General features: G+C 36.7%; 1 protein-coding gene and 1 pseudogene across 1 annotated transcript; one reads left to right on the top strand and one right to left on the bottom strand.

Annotated features, from left to right (window-relative positions):
- The window catches only part of LOC120882208, a 933,819-nt pseudogene that overhangs the window by 399,366 nt on the left and 512,340 nt on the right, over positions 1-22,113 (bottom strand).
- LOC120859196 (olfactory receptor 4A47-like) lies at positions 20,662-21,585 on the top strand. Its single transcript, XM_040235389.1, has one exon. The coding sequence runs from the start codon at positions 20,662-20,664 to the stop codon at positions 21,583-21,585; it is 924 nt and encodes a 307-aa protein (XP_040091323.1).

Here is a 22,113-nt window from a genome sequence, read left to right as displayed (position 1 = left end):
GTATATTTTTGAGATTAGTTGTTTGTCAGTTGCTTCATTTGCTATTATTTTCTCCTATCCTGAAGGGTGTCCTTTCACCTAGCTTATAGTTTCCTTTGTTGTGCAGAAACTTTTAATTTTAATTAGATCCATTTGTTTATTTTTGCTTTTATTTCCAGTCTTCTGGGAGGTGGATCATAGAGGATACTGCTGTGATTTATGTCGGAGTGTTTTGCCTATGTTTTCCTCTAGGAGTTTTATAGTTTCTGGTGTTACATTTAGATCTTTAATCCATTTTGAGTTTATTTTTGTGAATGGTGTTAGAAAGTGTTCTAATTTCATTCTTTTACAAGTGGTTGACCAGTTTTGCCAGCACCACTTGTTAAAGAGATGAGTATTTTAAGAAGTATTAAAAATAGAAGCCAAGCAAACTGTAATAATGTAGAATACACCTTTTGCCAACTCCACACCCAATAACTCTCAATTCCCCTAGTTTCAGTCACTGTACACTGTTTCTGAGATTCTTCAAATAATAATTTTGCAAATACATGCATATTTTCATATATGAATGTATTGACTTAGCTCTGTATAAATTTTGCACTTATCTTGTCAGTTTCTCAAAGATATTCAATATAGACATGCCAGTCTATATAGATCTAAGTCATTCTAGTTTCACGATCCTGCTTAAGTTATTTATACTGGATCGTGTCTGACATTTTGTGACCCTCTGGACTCTACAGTCCATGGAATTCTCCAAGCCAGAATACTAGAGTGGGTAGACATTCCTTTCTCCAAGGGATCTTCCCAACCTAGGGATCGAATCCAGGTCTCCCGCATTGCAGATAAATTCTTTACCAGCTGAGGCACCAGGGAAGCCCAACTTCTTCATAAAGACCCACTAAAATCTAGGTATTAAGTCCTCTTGAGGTTTTTCAATACAGGCTTTCTGATATTTTGTAAGTATGAATCCTACAAGTCGACTTGTTGACTTAACTGGTATATATGTCTGCAATGTTTATGTTCATGCATGCAGGCTGTTGGCTCAGTCATGTCTGACTCTCTGATACTATAAGGACTGTAGTCCTCCACCAGGCTCATCTATGCATGAGCCTGGAGGAGCAAGACAAGCAAGAACAGAAGAATGGGTGGCCACTCACTTCCCCAGGGGATCTTCCTGACCCAGGGGTGGAACTCGTGTCTCTTATGCCTTCAGCATTGGCAGATAGGTTCTTTACCACTAGCACCATCATTTATGTTGGTAGTTATTGCTAAAATGCTATCCATGAATTTTATCACACTCACTACTTCTCTAATTCTGAAAAATTGTTTGACCACATTCTTATAAAACATGGCTTGGAAAACATTTGTGGCATTTGAAAATCAGATAAAAAATTGTGTTTCATTTATATACTTTAATTATAAAAATATATGTAACTGAATTTGGACATCTATTCACGTGTTTAAAGTGGTTTGTATTCATTTTCATGTACTGCTTATGAATGAATATCACATTTTATTTCCATTCCTGATATTTTCCAAATTGATCTTAATGATTTAATTATATCCTAAGGAAATTAGCAACAACAGACTGGTTCCAAATCGTGAAAGGAGTGCATCAAGGGTGTATATTGTCATTCTGCTTATTTAAATTATATGAAGAGAAAATCATGCAAAATGCTAGGCTGGATGAAGCGCAAGCTGAAAACAAGATTGCCAGGAGAAATATCAATAACCTCAAATACATAGATGACACCACCCTTATGACAGGAAGTGAAGAAAAACAAAAGAGCCTCTTGAAAGTGAAAGAGGAGAGTGAAAAAGTTGGCTTAAAACTCAACATTCAAAAATCTAAGATCATGGCATCTGGTCCCATCAGTTCGTGGCAAATAAATGAGGAAACGGTGGAAACAGTGAGAGACTTTATTTTCTAGGGCTCCAAAATCACTGCAGATGGTGATCACAGCCATGAAATTAAAAGATGCTTGCACTTTGGAAGGAAAGCTATGACCAACCTAGACAGCATATTAAAAATGAGAGACATTACTTTGCCAACAAAGGTCCATCTAGTCAAAACTATGGTTTTTCCATTAGTCATGTATGGATGTGAGAGTTGGACTATAAAGAAAGCTGAGTGCCACAGAACTGATGCTTTTGAACTGTGGTGTTGGAGAAGGCTCTTGAGAGTCCCTTGGACTGCAAGGAGATACAACCACTCCATTCAAAAGGAAATCAGTCCTGAATATTCATTAGAAGGACTGATGCTGAAGCTGAAACTCCAATACTTCGGCCATCTGATGCAAATAACTGATCATTTGAAAAGACTTTGATGCTGAGAAAGATTGAAAACAGGAGGAGAAGGGGATGATGGAGGATGAGATGGTTGGATGGCATCACCGCCTCAAAGGACATGAGTTTGAGCAAGCTCCAAGAGTTGGTGATGGAGGTTGGGAGATGGGAGGCCTGGTGTGCTGCAATCAATGGGGTCACAAAGAGTCAGACACAACTGAGTGACTGAACTGATCTGAACTGATGGAAACTATCCCATTCACCATGTAAGTGGAATTGTCAATATTAGTATTTCAGTTTTTGATTTGTTTTTGATATATTTATGCTGTGCAGAAAGTTTTTGGCCATGTAGAAATATTTTTACATTTGTCTAATTAAATCTATCAGTATTTCCTTTCAATTTTATGTCTTGCTTAGAATTTTCCTAATCAATGTCACTAAAATGTTGTTCCACATTTTTCAACCTATTTTTTACATTGTTTTGTTGTTTTATATTTTACATTTAAACTTTTAAACCCTTTACACATTATTTTGATGTCAGAATTTAGTTGGGGACTAAATTTTAGTTACTTTCATAGACTGCTATATTTATGGATGCATGACTATTTTTCCCCAGGGCTTTGATTTTCCAACTTTGTATTCTTACATATAGCACATGTTTGGATCCAATTCACTCTTCTATTATTGTCCATTGATATCTTTATCGATGTGCCATTTAACGTGAAATGTAATGGCATTTGATTTAAAATACATTCTGATTCCTGATAAACATAGGACACCTTCATTACCATTCCATATCAGAACTCTGTTTATATTTGCTTATTTAAAGTTTAAAAGGAATCTCCACACTGTTTTCCATAGTGGCTGTACTAGTTTGCATTCCCACCAACAGTGCAAGAGGGTTCCAACCTAGATGTCTATCAGCAGATGAATGAATAAGAAAGCAGATGAATGGATAAGAATGCATATACACAATGGAGTATTACTCAGCCATTAAAAAGAATACATTTGAATCAGTTCTAATGAGATGGATGAAACTGGAGCCGATTATATAGAGTGAAGTAACCCAGAAAGAAAAACACCAATACAGTATACTAACACATATATATGGAATTTAGAAAGATGGTAATGATGACCCTGTATGCGAGACACAGAGACACAGATGTGGAGTGGACTTTTGGACTCTGAGGGAGAGGAAGAGGGTGGGATGATTTGGGAGAGTGGCATTGAAACATGTATACTATCATGTAAGAAACGAATCGCTAGTCTATGTCTGATGCAGGATACAGGATGCTTGGGGCTGGTGCACGGGGATGATGCAGAGGGATGGTGTGGGGTGGGAGGTGGGAGGGCTGTTCATGTTTGGGAACTCATGTACACCCGTGGTGGATTTGTGTCGATGTATGGCAAAACCAATACAGTATTGTAAAGTAAAATAAAGTAAAAATAAAAATAAAAGTTTAAAAATAAATTTCAATATGCTAGTTTGGGAAAATATAGTTATAGTTGATGTTTTACATAACGGACTTTTGGACTCAGTGGGAGAGGGAGAGGGTGAGATGATTTGGGAGAATGGCATTGAAACATGTATAATATCATGTAAGAATCGAATTGCCAGTCTATGTCCGATGCAGGGTATGGCATGCTTGGGGCTGGTACGCGGGGATGACCCATAGAGATGTTGTGGGGAGGTGGGTGGGAGGGGGGTTCATGTTTGGGAACGCATGTACACCCATGGTGGATTCATGTCAATGTATGGCAAAACCAATACAGAATTGTAAAGTAAAAAAAAAAAAAAAAAAAAAGACTTGCTTCAGAAGGTTTTTGTGTCTTTAAAGAATTGAGAGGTCTTATCCAGAAATTGGATATGTCTTCCCACTTAATTTGTTTTTGTATTCATATAAATCTCATAATTTTCTTTGATTAGTTGTGTTTTTCAAGTGTTTGTTGCTTCCCTGCAAGAAATGTTTTGTTTTCCATTTTACATAATATGCATAATCTACCCAATACATCATTCATTCTTTTCAGTCTATGTTGTTCAAGTGACAAAATATGTACAGTTGTGTAATCACTATAATTAATAAACAGAACATTTCATCATAGTAAATATTTCCTCATCCACCTTTGGAGTCACATCCTCTCTTCAATTCTAGGTTCTGGCAGACACTGTCCATCTCTGTATTTATATTTTTATCTCATTCAGAATTTTATATAAGTAGAATCACATAGTATATATTTTTTAATTTTCTTCCTTGCTTTATGAGGTATAATTGATAAATTAAAATATTATATAGAATATGTATAGTTGATGATTTGATATACATTGTGAAATGACCACAATAAACCTTACTTAACAAAACTATCATCTCACATAATCACCGTATTTGTTTTTCTTTTGGTAAGACCCCATAAAACCTACTCTTAGTGAATTTCAAGTATATACTGTCTTCAATTGCTCACTCGTGTCCAACTCTTTGCGACCCTATGGACTGTAGCCCATCAGGGTCCTCTATCGATAGGATTTTCCAGGCAAGAATACTGGAGTGGGTTGCCATTTCCTACTCCAGGAGATCTTCCTGACCCAAGGATCTGATTGATGTCTCTCTCCTGCATGCAGATAGATTCCTTTACCTCTGTGCCACTTGGGAAGCCACAAGTATACATCATTATATTATTAACTCTAGCCAATATGCTATATATTAAACCCAGGTCTTATTCATCTTGTAACTGCAATTTTATAACCTTTCAGAAACATCTTCCCATTTATACCACTCTTCAGCCCTGGCATACTTTCTGCTTCCATTATTTGACTTTTTTTAGATTACACATGTGAGATAATACCATATTTGTCTTTCTGTATCTGGTTTATTTTTCTTATGTCCTCCAGGCTCACTTGTACCTCCAAAGACCAAATTTCTTTCTTTTCCATGAGTCAGTAATATTCTATTGTTTCAGTCAGTCAGATCAGTCACTCAGTCATATTTGACTCTTTTCAACCCCATAGACTGTAGCACACCAGGCTTCCCTGTTAATCACCAAATCTCAGAGTTTACTCAAACTGATGTCTATTGAGTTGGTGATGCCATTCAACCATCTCATCCTTCATCGTCTTCTTCTCATGCCTTCAATCTTCCCCAGCATCAGGGTCTTTTCAAATGAGTCAGTTCTTCAGATAAGGTGGCCAAAGTATTGGAGTTTCAGCTTCAGCATCAGTCCTTCCAATGAACACCCAGGACTGATCTCCTTTAGGATGGACTGGTTGTATCTCCTTGCAGTCCAAGGGATTCTCAAGAGTCTTCACCAACACCACAGTTCAAAAGCATCAGTTCTTCGGTGCTCAGCCTTCTTCACAGTTCAACCCTCACATTCATACATGACTACTGGAAAACCATAACCTTGATTAGACAGACCATGTCTCTACATTGTTTATTATACTCTATTTCTTTGTCCATCTACTTAGGTTGTTTTTGATCTTGCTTTTTGAATAATGCTTCAAATAATATGGATATGTAGATAAATCATAGTTCCTGATTTTTTTCTTCTGCATATATTCAGTTTTCCAAACACATTGAAGAGAATTTCCTTTCCCCATGCTCTATACTTGGACTCATATTTTAAAATAAGTTAGCTTTGTAGTAGAGCCTGAAGTCAGGCAAGTTGATTCCTCCAGTTCCATTCTTCTTTCTCAAGATTGCTTTGGCTATTCGAGGTTTTTTGTATTTCCATACAAATCTTGAAATTATTTGTTCTAGTTCTGTGAAAAATATCGCTGGTAGCTTGATAGGGATTGCATTGAATTTGTAAATTGCTTTGGGTAGTATACTCATTTTCACTATATTGATTCTTCCGATCCATGAACATGGTATATTTCTCCATCTATTAGTGTCCTCTTTGATTTCTTTCATCAGTGTTTTATAGTTTTCTATATATAGGTCTTTAATTGCCAGTCTATGTCCAATGCAGGATATGGCACGCTTGGGGCTGGTACACGGGGATGACCCAGAGAGATGTTGTGGGGAGGGGGGTGGGAGGGGGGTTCATGTTTGGGAACGCATGTACACCCGTGGTGGATTCATGTCAATGTATGGCAAAACCAATACAGAATTGTAAAGTAAAATAAAAAATAAATAAATTTAAAAAATAATAATAGAAAAAAAATAAGTTAGCTATATATGGATGGGTTTATTTCTGAGCTTTCTATTCTGTTCACTGATTTATGTGTATGTTTTTGTGTCAGCCCCTTACTGTTTTGACTAGTAAAGTTTTGGAATGTATTTTGGAATCAGAAAGTGTGATGTCACTAGCTTCATTCTGCTTTCTCCTGAATGGGATCTCATGACTTAAAAAAAAAAAAAAAAGATTTAGCAATCATTTGATGAAACTGAACAAGTCTAGCACCTCTGTTCTGTTTTTTTTTTTTAGTATAATTTTATTTACTTATTTAATTTTGCTGTACTTGGTCTTCATTGATGCATAGGCTTTTCTTTTGTGTTGAGTTGGGGCTACTCTCTGGTTGAAGTGCTGGCTTCTCATTGCAGTCACATCTCTTGTTGCAGGATACGGGTTCTAGGACATATAAGCTTCAGTGGCTGTGGCACATGGGCTTAGTATTTGTAGCTCCCAGGCTCAAAAGCACAAGCTCAATACTGTGGCACATGGGTTTGGTTACTCCATGGCATGGAACCATGTCTTCTGAATTGGTAGGTGGATTCTTTACCATTGAGCCACCAGGGAAGCCCAGGCTCTTATGAATTTTATGATTATTTTTGTATTCCTAGTAAATATTGCATTGTTATCAATTATACCTCAATTAAATAATTTCAAACAAAAAGGCATTGAGCTTTTGATAGGGATTGTATTGAATCTCTGATTTGATTTGTCAGCTGTATCCATTTTAACAATATTTTTTCTTCCAATTTATGAACATGGGGTACCTTTTCATTTATTTGAACCTTCAATTTCTTTCACTTATGTCATATTTTTCAGTGTACAATTTGTTCACTTTCTTGGTTAAATTTATTCCTAAGAATTTATTCTTTCTGATGCCATTGTATATGATATTTTTTTTCTTTTGTGTACTTCATTGTTTCTGAAACTAATTTATGTCAGTTTATTTTTATCCTACAATTTTCTTGAATTTCTTTTATTAGGTGCAGTTTTTTGGCATTTTCTATATGTAAGATCATGCCTACCATGCAGTCTTTAAATATGACTTCTTGCTCTTAGTATCATGCATTTGAGGTTTATGTGTATGAATGGGACTATCATCAGTCCATTTATTTGATTAGTAGATATTATTCCATTTTATGGATGTATTCCAGTTCATTTAACCTTTTCTTAATTAAGAGGTGTTTTGATTGTTTTTAGCAATTTGAAATTATGCATAAATTTTCAACAAGTACTCATGTATAGCTATTAAAAATAATCAGAAAAATATGAAATAACTACTTTCAAGATACTAGATATCAGGAAAAACTTACAATGATCACTCAGAGATGGGGAAAAAACAAGTTTATCTGTAGGCTTTTTCCAGTTTACTACCTTTAACAGTTTTATTTTTTATTTTATTTTTTAAATATAAATTTATTTATTTTATATGGAGGCTAATTACTTTAAAATACTGTAGTGGTTTTGCCATACATTGACATGACTCCACCATGGGTTTACATGTGTTCGCCATCCTGAGACCCCCTCACTCCTCCCTTCCCATCCCATCCCTCCAGGTCATCCCAGTGCATCAGCCCCAAGCACCCTGTCTCATGCATCAAAACTGGACTGGTGATTCATTTCACATAGGATAATATACATGTTTCAATGCCACTCTCTCAAATTGTCCCACCCTCACCCTTTCCCACAGAGTCCAAAAGACTATTCTATACTTCTGTGTCTCTTTTGCTGTCTCGCATATAGGGTTATCATTATCATCTTTCTAAATTCCATATATATGTGTTAGTATACTGTATTGGCGGAGAAGGCAATGGCACTCCACTCCAGTACTCTTGCCTGGAAAATCCCATGGACGGAGGAGCCTGGTAGGCTGCAGTCCATGGGGTCGCTAAGAGTCAGACATGACTGAGTGACTTCACTTTCTCTTTTCACCTTCGTGCATTGGAGAAGAAACTGGCACCTCACTCCAGTGTTCTTGCCTGGAGAATCCCAGGGACGAGGGAGGCTGGTGGGCTGCTGTCTATGGGGTCGCACAGAGTCAGACACGACTGAAGCGACTTAGCAGCAGCAGCAGCAGCATAATATATTGGTGTTTTTCTTTCTGGCTTATTTCACTCTGTATAATAAGCTCCAGTTTTATCCACCTCATTAGAACTGATTCAAATGTATTCTTTTTAATGGCTGAGTAATATTCCATTGTGTATATGTACCACAGCTTTCTTATCCATTTGTCAGCTGATGCACATCTAGGTTGCTTCCATGTCCTGGCTATTATGAACAGTGCTAGGATGAACACTGGGGTACATGTGTCTCTTTCATTTCTGGTTTCCTCAGTGTGTATGCCCAGCAGTGGGATTGCTGGGTCATAAGGCAGTTCTATTTTCAGTTTTTAAAGGAATCTCCACACTGTTCTCCACAGTGGCTGTACTAGTTTGAAATCCCACCAACAGTGTAAGAGGGTTCCCTTTTCTCCACACCCTCTCCAGCATTTATTGCTTGTGGACTTTTGGACAGCAGCCATTCTGACCTGCATGAGATGATACCTCATTGTGGTTTTGATTTACATTTCTCTGATAATGAGTGATATTGAGCATCTTTTCATGTGTTTGCTAGCCATCTGTATGTCTTCTTTAGAGAAATGTCTGTTTAGTTCTTTGGCCCATTAGTTGATTGGGCAGTTTATTTTTCTGGAATTGAGCTGCAGGAGTTGCTTGTATATTTTTGAGATTAATTTTTTGTCAGTTGTTTCGTTTTCTATTATTTTCTCCCATTCTGAAGGCTGTCTTTTCACCTTGCTTATAGTTTCCTTTGTTGTGCAAAAGCTTTTAAGTCTAATTAGGTCCCTTTTTAAAAAATTTTTTATTTTTAGTTTATTTTACTTTACCATACTGTACTGGTTCTGCCATACATTGACATGAATCCGCCACGGGTGAACATGAGTTCCCAATCCTGAACCCCCCTCCCACATCCCACCCCATATCAATTCTCTGGATCATCCCGGTGCACCAGCCCCAAGCATCCTGTATCCTGTATCGAACATAGACCGGTGATTTATTTCTTACATGATAGTGTACATGTTTCAATGCCATTCCCCCAAATCATCCCACCCTCTCCCTCTCCCTCAGAGTCCAAAAGTCGGTTCTATACATCTGTGTCTCTTTTGCTGTCTCTCATACAGGGTTATCATTACCAACTTTCTAAATTCCATATATATGTGTTAGTATACAGTATTGGTGTTTTTCTTTCTGGCTTACTTCACTCTGTATAATCGGCTCCAGTTTCATCCATCTCATTAGAACTGATTCAAATGTATTCTTTTTAATGGCTGAGTAATACTCCATTGTGTATATGTACCACAGCTTTCTTATCCATTCATCTGCTGATGGACATCTAAGTTGTTTCCATGTCCTGGCTATTATAAACAGTGCTGTGATGAACATTGGGGTACACGTGTCTCTTTCAGTTCTGGTTTCCTTGGTGTGTATGACCAGCAGTGGGATTTCTGGGTCATAGGCAGTTTTATTTGCAATTTTTAAAGGAATCTCCACTCTGTTCTTCATAGTAGAAGTACTGGTTTGCAATTCCCACCAACAGTGTAAGAGGGTTCCCTTTTCTCCACATCCTCTCCAGCATTTATTGCTTGTAGACTTTTGGATCACAGCTATTCTGACTGGTGTGAAATGGTACCTCATTGTGGTCTTGATTTGCATTTCTCTAATAATGAGTGATGTTGAGCATCTTTTCATGTGTTTGAAGCCACCTGTATGTCTTCTTTGGAGAAATGTCTATTTAGTTCTTTGGCCTATTTTTTGATTGAGTCATTTATTTTTCTGGAATTGAGCTGCAGGAGTTGCTTGTATATTTTTGAGATTAGTTGTTTATCAGTTGCTTTATTAGCTATTATTTTCTCCCATTCTGAAGGCTGTCTTTTCACCTAGCTTATAGTTTCCTTTGTTGTGCAGAAGCTTTTAATTTTAATTAGATCCATTTGTTTATTTTTGCTTTTATTTCCAGTATTCTGGGAGGTGGATCATAGAGGATCCTGCTGTGGTTTATGTCGGAGAGTGTTTTGCCTATGTTCTCCTCTAGGAGTTTTATAGTTTCTGGTCTTACATTTAGATCTTTAATCCGTTTTAGTTTTATTTTTGTGTGCGGTGTTAGAAAGTGATCTAGTTTCATTCTTTTACAAGTGGTTGACCAGTTTTCCCAGCACCACTTGTTAAAGAGATTGTCTTTACTCCATTGTATATTCTTGCATCCTTTGTCAAAGATAAGGTGTCCATATGTGTGTGGCTTTATCTCTGGGCTTTCTATTTTGTTTCATTGATCTATATTTCTGTCTTTGCGCCAGTACCATACTGTCTTGATGACTGTGGCTTTGTAGTAGAGCCTGAAGTCGGGCAAGTTGATTCCTCCAGTTCCATTCTTCTTTCTCAAGATTGCTTTGGCTATTCGTGGTTTCTTGTATTTCCATACAAATTGTGAAATTATTTGTTCTAGTTCTGTGAAAAATACCGCTGGTAGCTTGATGGGGATTGCATTGAATCTGTAGATTGCTTTGGGTAGTATACTCATTTTCACTATATTGATTCTTCCGATCCATGAACATGGTATATTTCTCTATCTATTAGTGTCCCCTTTGATTTCTTTCATCAGTGTTTTATAGTTTTATATATATAGATCTTTAGTTTCTTGAGGTAGATATATTCCTAAGTATTTATTCTTTTCATTGGAACGGTGAATGGAATTGTTTCCTTAATTTCTTTTTCTATTTTCTCATTATTAGTGTATAGAAATGCAAGGGATTTCTGTGTGTTGATTTTATATCCTGAAACTTTACTATATTCATTGATTAGCTCTAGTAATTTTCTGGTGGAGTCTTTAGGGTTTTCTATGTAGAGGATCATGTCATCTGCAAACAGTGAGAATTTTACTTCTTCTTTTCCAATTTGGATTCCTTCTATTTCTTTCTGCTCTGATTGCCGTGGCCAAAACTTCCAGAACTATCTTGAATAGTAGCAGTGAAAGTGGGCACCCTTGTCTTGTTCCTGACTTTAGGGGAAATGCTTTCATTTTTTCACCATTGAGGATAATGTTTGCTGTGGGTTTGTCATATGCAGCTTTTATTATGTTGAGGTATGTTCCTTCTATTCCTGCTTTCTGGAGAGTTTTTTTCATAAATGGATGTTGAATTTTGTCAAAGGCCTTCTCTGCATCTATTGAGATAATCATATGGCTTTTATTTTTCAATTTGTTAATGTGGTGAATTCCATTGATTGATTTGCAGATATTGAAGAATCCTTGCATCCCTGGGACAAAGACCACTTGGTCATGGTGTATGATCTTTTTAATGTGTTGTTGGATTCTGAAGGCTAGTATTTTGTTGAGGATTTTTGCATTTATGTTCATCAGTGATATTGGCCTGTAGTTTTCTTTTTCTGTGACATCTTTGTCAGGTTTTACTATTACGGTGATGGTGGCCTCATAGAGTGAGTTTGGAAGTATACCTTCCTCTGCAATTTTCTGGAAGAGTTTGAGTAGGATAGGTGTTAGCTCTTCTCGAAATTTTTGGTAGAATTCAGCTGTGAAGCCATCTGGACCTGGGCTTTTGTTTGCTGGAAGTTTTCTGATTACAGTTTCAATTTCTGTGCTTGTGATGGGTCTGTTAAGATTATCTATTTCTTCCTGGTTCAGTTTTGGAAAATTGTACTTTTCAAAGAATGTGTTCGTTTCTTCCAAGTTGTCCATTTTATTGGCATATAATTCTGATAGTAGTCTCTTATGATCCTTTGTATTTCTGTGTTGTCTGTTGTGATCTCTCCATTTTCATTTCTAATTTTATTGATTTGATTTTTCTCTCTTTGTTTCTTGATGAGTCTGGCTAATGGTTTGTCAATTCTATTTATCCTTTCAAAGAACCAGCTTTTGGCTTTATTGATTTTTGCTATGGTCACTTTTGTTTCTTTTGCATTGATTTCTGCCCTAATTTTTAAGATATTTTTCCTTCTACTAACTCTGGGATTCTCCATTTCTTCCTTTTCTAGTTGCTTTAGGTGTAGAGTTAGGTTATTTATTTGACTTTTTTCTTGTTTCTTGAGGGATGCCTGTATTGCTATGAACTTTCCTCTTAGCACTGCTTTTATAGTGTCCCACAGGTTTTGGGTTGTTGTGTTTTCATTTTCATTCATTTATATGCATATTTTGATTTCTTTTTTGATTTCTTCTGTGATTTATTGGTTATTCAGAAGCGTGTGGTTCAGCCTCCATATGTTGGAATTTTTAATAGTTTTTCTCCTATAATTGAGATCTAATCTTAATGCATTATGGTCAGAAAAGATGCTTGGAATGATTTCAATTTTTCTGAATTTATCAAGGTTATATTTATGGCCCAGGATGTGATCTATCCTGGAGAAGATTCCGTGAGCACTTGAGAAAAAGGTGAAATTCATTGTTTTGGTGTGAAATGTCCTATAGATATCAATTAGGTCTAACTGGTCTATGGTATCATTTAAAGTTTGTGCTTCTTTGTTAATTTTCTGTTTAGTTGATCTGTCCATAGGTGTGAGTGGGGTATTAAAGTCTCCCACTATTATTGTGTTGTTCTTAATTTCCCCTTTCATAGTTGTTAGCATTTGTCTTACATATTGCGGTGCTCCTATGTTGGGTGCATATATACTTATAATTGATATATCTTCTTCCTGGATTGATCCTTTGATCATTATGTAGTGGTCTTCTTTGTCTGTTTTCACAGCCTTTGTTTTAAAGTCTATTTTATCGGAGATAAGTATTGCTATTCCTTCTTTCTTTTGGTCTCTATTTGCATGGAATATCTTTTTCCAGCCCTTCACTTTCAGTCTGTATGTGTCCGTTGTTTTGAGGTGGGTCTCTTGTAGGCAGCATAAATAGGGATCTTGTTTTTGTATCCATTCAGCCAGTCTTTGCCTTTTGGTTGGGGCATTCAGCCCATTTATTTATTTTTGCTTTTATTTCCAATATTCTTGGAGGTGGGTCATAGAGGATCCTTCTGTGTTTTATGTCAGAGGGTATTTTGCCTATGTTTTCCTCTAGGAGTTTTTTAGTTTCTGGTCTTATGTTTAGATCTTTAATCCATTTTGAATTTAGTTTTGTGTATGGTGTTAGAAAGTGTTCTATTTTCATTCTTTGACCAGTTTTCCAGAACCACTTGTTAAAGAGATTGTCTTTACTCCATTGTATATTTTTGCCTCTGTTGAAGATAAGGTGTCCATAGGTGTGTGGATTTATCTCTGGGCTTCCTATTTTGTTCCATTGATCTATATTTCTGTCTTTGTGCCAGTACCATACTGTCTTGATGACTGTGGCTTTGTAGTAGAGCCTGAAGTCAGGCAAGTTGATTCCTCCAGTTGTGTTCTTTTTTCTCAAGATTGCTTTGACTAGTCGAGGTTTTTTGTATTTCCATACAAATTGTGAAATTATTTGTTCTAGTTCTGTGAAAAATACTGTTGGTAGCTTGATATGGATTGCATTGAATCTATAGATTGCTTTGGGTAGTATACTCATTTTCACTATATTGATTCTTCCAATCCATGAACATGGTTTAATCTCCATCTATTAGTGTCCTCTTTGATTTCTTTCACCAGTGTTTTATAGTTTTCTATATATAGGTTTTTCGATTCTTTAGGTAGATACATTCCTAAATATTTTATTCTTTTCATTGCAATGGTGAATGGGATTGTTTCCTTAATTTCTCTTTCTGTTTTCTCATTGTTAGTGTATAGAAATGCAATGGATTTCTGTGTGTTAATTTTATATCCTGTAACTTTGCTATATTCATTGATTAGCTCCTGTGATTTTCTGGTGGAGTCTTTATGGTTTTCTATGTAGAGGATCATGCCATCAGCAACAGTGAGAGTTTTACTTATTCTTTTCCAATCTGGATTCCTTTTATTTCTTTTTCTGCTCTGACTGCTGGGGCCAAAACTTCGAAAACTATGTTAAATAGTTGTGGTGAGAGTGGGCACTGTTGTCTTGTTCCTGACTTTAGGGGAAATGCTTTCATTTTTTCACCATTGAGGATAATGTTTGCTGTGGGTTTCTCATATATAGATAGCTTTTATTATGTTGAGGTATGTTCCTTCTATTCCTCCTTTCTGAAGGATTTTTTTCATAAATGTATGTTGAATTTTGTCAAAGGCTTTCTATGCATCTATTGAGATAATCATATGGTTTTCATCTTTCAATTTGTTTACGTGGTGTACTATGTTGATTGATTTGCAGATATTGAAGAATCTTTGTATCCCTGGGATAAAGTGTACTTGGTCATGATGTATGATTTTTTTAATATGTTTTTGGATTCTGTTTGCTAGAATTTTGTTAAGGATTTTTGCATCTATTTTCATCAGTGATATTGGCCTGTAATTTTCTTTTTGTGTGGCATATTTGCCTGGTTTTGTTATTAAGGTGACGGTGGCCTCATAGAATGAGTTTGGAAGTTTACCTTCGTCTGCAATTTTCTGGAAGAGTTTGAGTAGGATAGGTGTTAGCTCTTCTCTAAATTTTTCAAGTTGTGGTATAAGAAGTATTACATCAGAGGATCCTGGTAGACTCCTTGAGTTCAGAAGTGAAGTTGAGTGTCTGGGAATACAAAGACAGCTAGAATACTGAGAGTAGAATACTGCAGAGGATAGACCTATAGACCTGGGGGTGGGGGAGAGAGATAGAGACAGAAAGAGGCAGAGAAAGAGTGAGGGAAGGAATTCTGGAAGACTTGAGAGGATTTCCCTCAGCTTCAGTGGTGAATTTGAGGAAGCTGTCTAACGCTGGGGAAAGAATTTCAGATGGATTAGAGATAAGAGTGGTTAGTGCTCACACTGGGCCAGGAATAGTGCATATTCTCATCAGATGAAAAACCTGACAGTTCACAGGGCCAGTGTATTGATCTCCTTGCCATTATGTGTTAGCCTTTGTAATCTCTTCTTACACTCTTTGTCTTAAAGTCTATATTGCTTGATACAAATATTGCTACCTTGGACTTCTTTTTGTTTCTCTTTTCTTGGGATATCTTTTTCCTTCCTCAGTCTTTCATCCTAAATTGTGTTCTCAAATCTAATGGGTCTTTTATAAACAGCTTATGTATAGGTCTTTTTGTGTTCATTCAGTCAGTCTCTGTCTTTGGAGCATTTAGTCCATATATAGAGACAGTAATTATTGATAGGTATGTACGCTCTGTCATTTTGTTAATTGTATTTGACTTGCCTTTGTAGCTCACTTTTAGCTTATCTACCCTTGTGATTTGATGACTACCTTTATTGTTATATTTGGATTGTTACTTCATTTGTCTGTGTGTATCTATTAAATGGACTTCCCTGATAGCTCAGTTGGTAAAGAATCCACCTGCAATGCAGGAGACCTCGGTTTGATCCCTGGGTTGGGAAAATCACTTGGAGAAGGGAAAGGCCTGGAGAATTCCATGGGCTGTATAGTCTATGAGGTTGCAAAGAGTTATCTATTAAATAATTTTAATTAATTTTCTATTAAATAATTTTGTTTTGTTTTTACATAAGGCATATGTATATGTACATAATTATTTTAATAGGTATTTAATAGGTATTTAATTATTTTAATATGTATTAATTATTTAATATGTATTTAATAATTTGATTATTTTAATATATTTAATATGTATTTAGTTGTTAAAATACAGTTCAACTGTATTTTAACTATCATGAACTTTTACTCTTTTTCTTCATATTTACTATTGATTTGGTATTTTATATCTTTTTGTTTTGTGTATCCCTTAACTACATTTCTAATTTTTCTAGTAAACTTCTTACTATCTTCATAAGTGGTTGACCTTACTGCCTTTAATTTATATTTGAATTTTCCAATGAGATTTTTCTGTTTATGGTTTTTACATTGCTAGTTGTTGTTTTATTTAAAATTGTTTTGCTTTAGAAGTCCCTTTAATATTTCTTATAAATCTAGTTTCATGGTGCTGAGCTTTCTGAGCCTTTCCTTGCCTGTTAAACGTTTGATTTCTCATTCAAATCTGAATAAAAACCTTGTCCAGTAGTTTGTTCTGGGTTGTAGGTTTTCCCTTTTCATTATTTTCAATAATTAGTTTTTTATATCTGAATTAATGATATAATGTTTATATATTTGACCAAACAACAAGGCAGAATGAAGCTGTAAATAAAAAGAATGTAAAACTTGTTCTGGAAAGTAGGAAAATACATAACAAACTAATCTTTAGTGAAACAAAAAGATTGGGCTGACATTTTGCTTTTGCCTGGCAATAGTCTCAGCATAGTTCTTAAGCTGTATTTTTTTCTCCATGTTACATCTTTCTGGGGCTTCCCTGGTAACTCCGTGGTAAGGAATCTGCCTGCAGTGCATGAGCCGCAGGAGAAGCAAGTTAGATCCCTGGGTCAGGATGATCCCCTGGGCGAGGGCATGACAACCCACTCCAGTATTTTTCCTAGAAAATCCCATGGGCTGAGAAGCCTGACAGGGTCCATAGGGTCACAAAGACTCAGACGCAACTGAAGTGACTGAGCACACACATCTTTCTGACCCTAATTCTGTGATTTGGTTTAGTAGTACTTTTACACAAAGATGTACTTTTAAAATTTACTGGAAAATCCCAGTGAATTTAATTAAGCAAGAATCAGTCTTGGACACATTCCAGTTCTAAGATTTAATGATAAATGTGGCTACAAGGAATAACACATCCAGTACTGTTTTCCTGTATTGGGAAAAAAGTGATGTCCTTTTAAAAACTGATATATGTGTGTGTGTGTATTTATTTATTTATTTATTTATTTATTTATTTATTTAGGAGGCTCTTTGTTAGGTTTATCACAGTACATTATTAAAACATACACACACACAAGAAAGTCTCTCAAAATCTGAAGTCAAGCAGTCTGGCTCTACCAACATGATAGAGTGAGAAAGGCTGAACTATAGATTGTTTTTCTTTCTTTTTTTTTTTTTCTCCCTATTTTGAAGTTAATAAGAATAGAAGTCATTAGAGATAAATTTCTCTGGGAAATGGCTAATTGCTATCTTCCTGTGTAAATGGAGGTTTTGTTTGCCTTTTGGATAAATTATTCTAACATTGTAAATTTTTTTTTTTGTATGCACCTTGGAATATCTTTCAAAAAATCTGTAGTGTAAATAGAAGCATTCTTATGAATAACCAGAAAAATTCATGGAGGAAATGAACAGGTAGCTGAGTGAAATAAAATATTTCCTCAAGTAAAAATGCAATCTAGCTCCCTTGGTTGCCAAACTGGATGAAGACAAATTCTGGGTGTTTGTGAATAACTTAAAGATTCTTACTTCATATTGTAAGGAAATGGTGGGAACCAGGATTCATAACTTTGTTTCTTTCATTGTGTTAAAATTAAATCATTTTGAAATAAATAATATGTAGGTTCCAATTCTAGTTTTATTACTTAAAATGTGTCATTAAGACAGTTGATAAGATATTCTTAGGCTCAGCTTCATCAATGATAAAATAATGATTATAGTATACTTCTTACTGTAGATGTCAACTGTGGTACATTAAATTGTGAGAGCATGATTAGAAGTCACTATAAGGGTTCTGCAGAGAAGGCAATGGCAACCCACTCCAGTACTCTTGCCTGGAAAATCCCATGGATGGAGGAGCCTGGTAGGCTGCAGTCCATGGGGTTGCACAGAATCAGACACGACTGAAGTGACTTAACAGCAGTAGCAGTATAAGGGTTCTGAGGAATTGAGTGACATAATTGAAAGAAGTTTTAAAACGTATAATTTGAGATGTTTCAGGACAACACATTGTTGGAGGCCAGAAGAAAAATGGAGAGACATGTCAGGAGGCTATTGCAGTGGACCAGGAAGAAAACGAGGGATAAAGAATGACCAAATTTGTAATATATTTTGAAAGTAGAGACAAGAGACTTTGACAAAGATCAAAATATGGAAATGAAAAGGAAGTGAAGAACTCAGTGAGATTTTCTGTCTGAGCGGTTCCATTGAAGGTGGTACCATTTAATGAGATGGGAAACACCTCTTTATTGTGGAAAATTAACACCTCTTTATTGTGGAAAATTAAACATTTTTGTTATATATACTAAATTGATATCCAACTACTGATGTCCAAAATTGGAGATATAGCATAACATAATTTGATAATTCCAGCTGAGTTGTTTCAAATCCTGAAAAATGATGCTGTGAAAGTGCTGCACTCAATATGCCAGCAAATTTGGAAAACTCAGCAGTGACCACAGGACTGGAAAAGGTCAGTTTTCATTCCAATTCCAAAGAAAGGCAATGCCAAAGAATGCTCAAACTACCTCACAATTGCACTCATCTCACATGCTGGTAAAGTAATTCTCAAAATTCTCCAAGCCAGGTTTCAGCAATATGTGAACCGTGAACTCCCTGATGTTCAAGCTGGTTTTAGAAAAGGCAGAGGAACCAGAGATCAAATTGCCAACATACTCTGGATCATGGAAAAAACAAGAGAGTTCCAAAAAAACATCTATTTTTGCTTTATTGACTATGCCAAAGACTTTGATTGTGTGAATCACAATAAACTGTGGAAAATTCTGAAAGAGATGGGAATACCAGATCAACTAACCTGTCTCTTGAGAAATCTGTATGCAGGTCAGGAAGCAACAGTTAGAACTGGACATGGAACAACAGACTGGTTCCAAAGAGGAAAAGGAGTACGTCAAGGCTATATATTGTCACCCTGCTTATTTAACTTCTATGCAGAGTACATCATGAGAAACGCTGGACTGGAAGAAACACAAGCTGGAATCAAGATTGCCGGGAGAAATATCAATAACCTCAGACATGCAGATGATACCACCCTTATGGCAGAAAGTGAAGAGGAGCTTTATAAAAAGCCTGTTGATGAAAGTGAAAGAGGAGAGTGAAAAAGTTGGCTTAAAGCTCAACATTCAGAAAACGAAGATCATGACATCCAGTCCCATCACTTCATGGGAAATAGATGGGGAAACAGTGGAAACAGTGTCAGACTTTATTTTTTGGGGGCTCCAAAATCACTGCGGATGGTGACTGCAGCCATGAAATTAAAAGACGCTTATTCCTTGGAAGAAAAGTTGTGACCAACCTGGATAGTATATTCAAAAGCAGAGACATTACTTTGCCAACTAAGGTCCGTCTAGTCAAGGCTATGGTTTTTTCTGTGGTCATGTATGGATGTGAGAGTTGGACTGTGAAGAAGGCTGAGCGCTGAAGAATTGATGCTTTTGAACTGTGGTGTTGGAGAAGACTCTTGAGAGTCCCTTGGACTGCAAGGAGATCCAACCAGTCCATTCTGAAGGAGATCAACCCTGGGATTTATTTGGAAGGAATGATGCTAAAGCTGAAACTCTCATACTTTGGCCACCTCATGCAAAGAGTTGACTCATTGGAAAAGACTCTGATGCTGGGAGAGATTGGGGGCAGGAGGAGAAGGGGACGACCGAGGACGAGATGGCTGGATGCCATCATGGACTCGATGGACGTGAGTCTGAGTGAACTCTGGGAGATGGTGATGGACAGGGAGGCCTTGCATGCTGCGATTCATGAGGTCGCAAAGAGTCGGACACGACTGAGGGACTGAACTAAACTGAATTTGATAATGTGTGTAGAGTTTGGGGCTGAGGTAACACTGGATGGCACCAGTATTTATTGGTCAGGAAATGAGGAGCATCCTGCTAACAACCCTCAGAAAAGCATTTCAGTGAGTCCTTCTACAGTCCAGGGCAGAGCTTCAGCTATTCTCACTGACTGTGTGAATTACCTTATGTAATTCTCAAGTATGAAAGCTTTATAATGCTATAAGTGATGCATCTTTCCATCAGATTTCTTTCCCGTCTTTTCTCATTCTTTGTTTTCCCTTTAAAACTCAGCAAAATTGTTGCTTCCTCTAGGAAGCCCTTTCTTATTCCATTTTACCTGATATATTCCTACACAGTGATCTTTAGCATCGTATGAATATTCTTAAAATGTCACACATTATATCAGTATGGGATTTTTTCATCCTGTCATATATTACTAAGGGCAGAGAACTATGCCTTGTTCAACTTTGTAATCACAATATCTATGATGTATTGGACACAAATAAATTCTTAAACATTCTAATTGAATGAATAAATAAAAGATTAAACTTATAATGTATATAAAATTTTCCTCCTTTTCTTTGTAGGTAAGCAGCTTCTAATAAGTGAAGAAGTCAGTTTCTGTACAGACTAGATGGAACCAGAAAGCAATATAACTTATTTTATCCTCCTGGGCCTCACACAGATCCCAAAAGAGCAGAAAGTCCTTTCTGTTCTGTTCTTATTTTTCTACATTTTAACCATGGTTGGCAACATTCTCATTGTACTGACCGTAACCATCAGTAAGACCCTGAACTCACCTATGTATTTCTTTCTTGCTAGTTTATCATTTGTAGACCTAATTTATTCCTCTATCTCCCCCAGGTTGATTTCAGAGTTTTCTTTGGGAAAAAATACCATATCTTTTAAATCTTGCATGACTGAGCTGTTTATAGAGTACTTTTTTGCTGGATCAGAGTTAATCCTTCTGTTGGTGATGGCCTACGACCGCTGTGCGGCCATCTGTAAGCCCTTGCATTATTTAGTGATCATGAGACAAGGGGTTTGTGTTGTGCTGCTGCTGGTGTCCTGGGTTGGAGGTAGTCTACACTCAGTAATTCAACTTACCACTATTTATGGGCTCCCCTTCTGTGGTTCCAATGTCATTGGTCACTTTACATGTGACGTATTTCCATTACTGAAACTGGTCTGTACTGACACCTATGTCACTGGCATCCTAGTTGTGGCCAATGGAGGACTGATGTGTATTATAGTGTTTCTGCTCTTACCTGTCTCCTATGGAGTCATCCTGCATTCTCTGAAGAACCTGAGTCAGGAAGGGAGACGGAAAGCCCTCCAGAAATGTGGTTCTCACATCACTATGGTTGTTTGTTTCTTTGTTCCCTGTATTTCCATGTATGCAAGACCTGTTAAGACCTTCCCCACTGACAAATCATTGAGTATGTTTTATACAGTCATAACCCCCATACTTAACCTATTAATCTACAGCCTAAGAAATTCTGAGTTGACTAATGCTATGAAGAAGCTCTGGAGAAGAAAAAGGCAGGTCAAGTTTTAAATAAGTGCATTATCCTCCATGAAGTTACAAATTAAGCAATAGGGCCAATCTCTTTGGAATGTAAATATCTTCATAAATGCAAATTTCCTTTTCTTCTCAAGAAATTAAGATAATCTCAATAAAGGATGAACTCTAAGTTTGTGCTATTAATAATTCCCTGCTATAATGTTAACTTGATAACATAAACTTCATAACACTACACTTAAATGGATGAATGCATTTACAGTAGGGTGTCAGTAACTATGGAGAAGGCAATGGCACCCCACTCCAGTACTCTTGCCTGGAAAATCCCATGGATGGGGAAGCCTGGAAGGCTGCAGTCCGTGGGGTTGCTGAGGGTCGGACACGACTGAGTGACTTCACTTTCACTTTTCACTTTCATGCATTGGAGAAGGAAATGGCAACCCACTCCAGTGTTCTTGCCTGGAGAATCCCAGGGACGAGAGAGCCTGGTGGGCTGCCATCTATGGGGTTGCACAGAGTCAGACACGACTGAAGCAACTTTGCAGCAGTCAGTAACTAACATGT

The sequence above is a fragment of the Oryx dammah genome, unplaced genomic scaffold (assembly GCF_014754425.2).
Source record: "Oryx dammah isolate SB20612 unplaced genomic scaffold, SCBI_Odam_1.1 HiC_scaffold_2, whole genome shotgun sequence".
NCBI classification, from domain to species: domain Eukaryota; kingdom Metazoa; phylum Chordata; class Mammalia; order Artiodactyla; family Bovidae; genus Oryx; species Oryx dammah.
The sequence above is the reverse complement of the archived record's forward strand: the minus strand, read 5'-3'. Positions and strand labels throughout refer to the sequence as shown.